General features: G+C 34.9%; 1 protein-coding gene and 1 long non-coding RNA gene across 2 annotated transcripts in view; one reads left to right on the plus strand and one right to left on the minus strand.

Moving 5' to 3' along the window:
* The window catches only part of LOC113349227 (lysM domain receptor-like kinase 3), a 9,262-nt gene extending 5,619 nt beyond the window's left edge, over positions 1-3,643 (minus strand). Inside the window, exon 1 of the mRNA XM_026593159.1 lies at positions 2,813-3,643. Coding sequence (XP_026448944.1) covers positions 2,813-3,419 — 607 coding nt within the window. The 5' untranslated portion in view covers positions 3,420-3,643. The remainder of the gene's footprint in view (positions 1-2,812) is intronic.
* On the plus strand, positions 595-1,913 carry LOC113349229. The gene is made up of 3 exons (XR_003360014.1): positions 595-675; positions 1,152-1,219; positions 1,738-1,913. It is a non-coding gene; the product is annotated as an uncharacterized LOC113349229 (long non-coding RNA).
* Positions 3,644-4,392: the final 749 nt, after the last annotated feature.

Here is a 4,392-nt window from a genome sequence, read left to right on the forward strand (position 1 = left end):
CATCACCTATATTTTGGTGAGTACAGAAGTCATATGTATGTGTAACTCCAAGTTACACAAGTAAGATGCGTGTGTAACTCCTAGGTACACAAGTCAGACGCATGTGTAACTTTCGATTACACATTCCATATGCATGTGTACCAGCTGATTACACATGCTTTGTTTTATCATTCAATGAGTAGACCTTGCAGTTAACGTTTTGAGTAGACCATGCAGTTGATGTGGTCTACTCATTCAATGAGTAGAACTTGCAGTTAACATTTTGAGTTAACGTTTTGAGATTTGTGAATTTTGAATTATGCATGGTTTGGGTTTCGAGTATCCCTAGTTTATTTAGCATTAGTGAAGTAAGATACTACTCTTTTTAATAGACTGAATCATGCCATATGTTGTTGTTGTTGGTGATCATCAGTATATGTCCGAGGATATACTAATTGAATGTGTAACTACTAGTTACACAATCAAATTGGATGTGTAACTTCCGATTACACATGCCATATGCATGTGTAACTTCCGGTTACACAAGTCGTATTACACATCTACTTAAGTTCTTATTGCAACTGATCTCTTAATTGTAATTTATTTTTGAAGTGCAGGATGAGGGCTTACTGTCTTGGACGAAACTGAAGATGCACTTTTATGTTTTGGGTTATATGGAAAACCAATACATTTCAGGTCAGTGTCAGTGCTAAAATGGGGAATTCAGAGCTCAATTTGTCTACTTTTTTTTTATGAACTTCGATATTATCCATGGGTTTTGTAAGTGTTCTTGATAACTTGACTTTTATCTTTCAGTATCTAGTTTCAGGTTTGTATCCTTACTGACCTTTTTTGGATGTGTAATACCTTTTATTTTTTGACAGAGTCCTACAAGATATTTTTTCTATTAGGAGTGACGTTATAAAAAAGCATAAATAGGAATTGATGTGTTATACTAGAACTTTGTACTACAAAACTATGTTATAAAAGTTGAGAACATTTAGAAAAGTTAGGTGTTGGCTTGTTTTTCTGATTATGGTTGTAGTGGTCTTTTGGAATCAACAATCAGGGGATTCCATTATAACCAAATGTTGTTTGAGTAATGACTTGTAATTGATGAAATATCATTTCTTTCGAATTATTTGGTGTCTTTTTGTGCTCGCAATGCGAAGGTAGTTTCCTTGAAAAGTCTTAGTGTAAGATCTGGAATACATGCGTCACGCAGTTGAAGTTGTGCCAGGTTCGGTTCTTTTCTTACATTTTCCTATCCTATTTTTCCCTATATCTTAAAATATTTTTATTATTTACATTACTCAACTATAATTAGGCTAGGTGATTTTGGATGTTACCAAGATGATTCAGTAAATTACTATGTAATAATTTTCCTTGTTGCACTGTAAGTTGAATATTTAGTGTTTTTGCTTTATATGTATAAAGAGATTTCAAGTTTACATGCCACTATATATGTGTAACTATTGGTTACACATGCCACTATGCATGTGTAACTCCTAATTACACATACAACAGGCATGTGTAACTTTCAGTTACACTACCCATATCCATGTGTAAGTCCTAGTTACACATGCTAAAAATGAATAACAAAATTGTTTTTTTGCATCTCTGAATCTAAGTACATTTAACCTTATATGTATGTTTAACTCCTAATTATACTAGTCACATGCATTTGAAAGTGATTATGCATTGTTTTGTATGTCTTTCTTTTAATCTCATAAAATATGTTTGTTTGTTATTCTTCAGGTTGCAGATAACTTCATAAAAGCTGGTGGCTTATTTGTGGTGGTGGAGGTGCAGGTTTTGGAGGAGGATGAGGAGGCAGTGGTGGTGGCTAGCAGCGGTTGTTGGGCCTAGACAGATGCATGTAACTCTCAATTACACAAGATAGATGCATATGTAACTACCAATTACACTAGACAGATGCGTGTGTAACTTCTAGTTACACATGCTAAGAAATTATTATAAATGAATATTAAAATAATACATGTATTTTTTGTATGCATTCTTTTTGATGTCTATTTTTTGATATGTAACTTTGCATTACACATGTCATAATGATGTGTAACTTCTGGATACACATGGCATATGCATGTGTAACTTCTGTTTACACATTCACGCGATATTTTAATAATTTTGGGCCTAGATTTAATAACTTTGGGCTTAAATTTAAATTTTATTTAATTTGGGGCTTGACAATATATGTAAGGGTATGAGTGCTTTTTAATAATTCGGGGCCTAGATTTAAACTTCTTTTAATCAAGGGCCTCATGTTATGGGTTATCCATGGGTTGGGTTATCAAATAATAGCTCCGAGTAAGGACAATCATAGACAGGCGAATGAATTTGCTAAATAAATAATTGATTAGACATACTAATCCCTACAAACCCATATGCTCTAAAGAGTTATATTCCACGCAAGAATAATTCATCTCCTTCTCTAAATTGTTCAGATACGAAACATCAAAAACTCGAAGTTATAGGTGAAAGCAAAAAACGTGAATTAGAATTAGAATTAGAATGCAATGAATTCAAGGATGTGTTCTTCTCATCTCCTAAATGAGGTGTTCTCTAGGTGTATCACATTGGACTCAATAGCCTAATTTGACACTATCGCCAAGCTCAATTCGGATTCAAAACACAATTATTTCCATATACAAGTGATAAATACCGATTGATTCGCGACAAATGATTTATTTTTAGTCTTCTTACTATCAAACTAATAAATGCAAATCCCAATTTTCACTTCCCAAACTTCTACTGAGCAATTAAACACTAAAAAATGATCAAAAAATGAAAGAATCTCAACAAAATCACAAACCTGAATCAAGTGGAATGTAATAGAGATCACCAACAGTAACATTATCAGGATTAGTAATCCCATTAAGCGTTTCAATACTCTCCATACTAACACCAAACCGACTCGCCAACGATCCAATACTATCCCCATCTTTCAACACATAACTCATCAAATAATTCCACAATCCACTCGAACAACCACATAACAACCTCAACGAAATCACAGCACCATAACGAGCTGTCCGATTCGACTCTTTAATGTAAGCAAGTTCCGCATAAGCTTCTCGCACCATATCATAAACTGATCCTTGATTCTGTCTTACCGTATACGTCGTCGTCGTCAAATACTTATGAATCGGTGAGAAACATGAACAGTTCTTCTTAATATACACATAATCACGATTATTTCCTTCGATTGTTATATCATTTGGTAAAACATCAAACATACTCTGAATTGTTTCAAGATTTTTTTCTTCGTTTTCTCCTCCTTTGTAATTGTAAGCTATGAATGATGTACAAACCCGAGATGTATCTGAACAATTCAGCGGTGCCGGATATGAAAACGCAGCGTATGACAACGAGAAGGAGAAGAGTAATAAAACCGGAATCATCAGCTCATCAAACTTCATCGGAAATTGTGACGACAGTGAGCACACAGATTAGATGAATTTTTACTGAAATTGAATGAAAATGGAGATGAGAAACTTGAGATTACAGGGAAGAATAACTAAAAGAAGGAAGGAAAAAAATCTGGAAAGTGAAAGAGAAGGTTCTGTGTAGGGAGTACAGAAATGAGCGTGTACTCCTCCTCTCCTTCCTTCCGTCTTGTTGATGGCGGTATTGGGGAGATGGAGATGATGAGTGAGTGAATTTCACTATGTGACATAAAACCGGGAGATTTTTTAGGTGGTTGTTGTGCTTGTTAAATGCCCTTGAGGTTTAAAGGAACTACGAGATTGACACTGGGGGTAAGCTCACAAGAAAGTAGTACAGTACTCTGATTTTCTTTTGCTTTCACTGACCGAGTCAATGTAGTGCTTGACTAATTTACGTTCTTGTTACAACAGTCAAGTGAGTGTTAACAGATCTCCGATATTTTCGGTCTCAATAAGTCCATAATAACCGTTTCCAACTCTTATCCAGTAAGGGCAGCAAGGATAGCATCGTCCTTTTATAATTTAAATTAGGGATTTTTAACAAACTGCCACACTTGCAAATCCCGATTCAAGAAAATGCCTCCGTTTTTTTCTGAGTTAATTAAATGCCACAACCGTTAAATATTCCGTCAGGCCTACCAAACCGGTCTATATGCGTTGAACAAGTCAAGAAAATATGTTATCATTCCCTATTTACCCTTCACAATCCTTGAAGACTTGTGAATCGCTAATTAGGAGAAAGCAGAACAAAGAATCTGAGAGAGGAGAAAAGCAGCAGTTGCTGCTATTATTGCCGAGAACTAGGTCGAGAAAAAAACAGAGAAATTGAGAGATGAAATCGAGTAGAAAATGAAGATGGGTCTGAGAATTAGATCTGTTGAGATTGTGAAGGTTCAAATTGAGGATTTGTTTTAAAATTGGAGGTGTTCTTGGTGATTCAGATGAA

Source organism: Papaver somniferum, chromosome 2 (assembly GCF_003573695.1).
Source record: "Papaver somniferum cultivar HN1 chromosome 2, ASM357369v1, whole genome shotgun sequence".
NCBI lineage: Eukaryota > Viridiplantae > Streptophyta > Magnoliopsida > Ranunculales > Papaveraceae > Papaver > Papaver somniferum.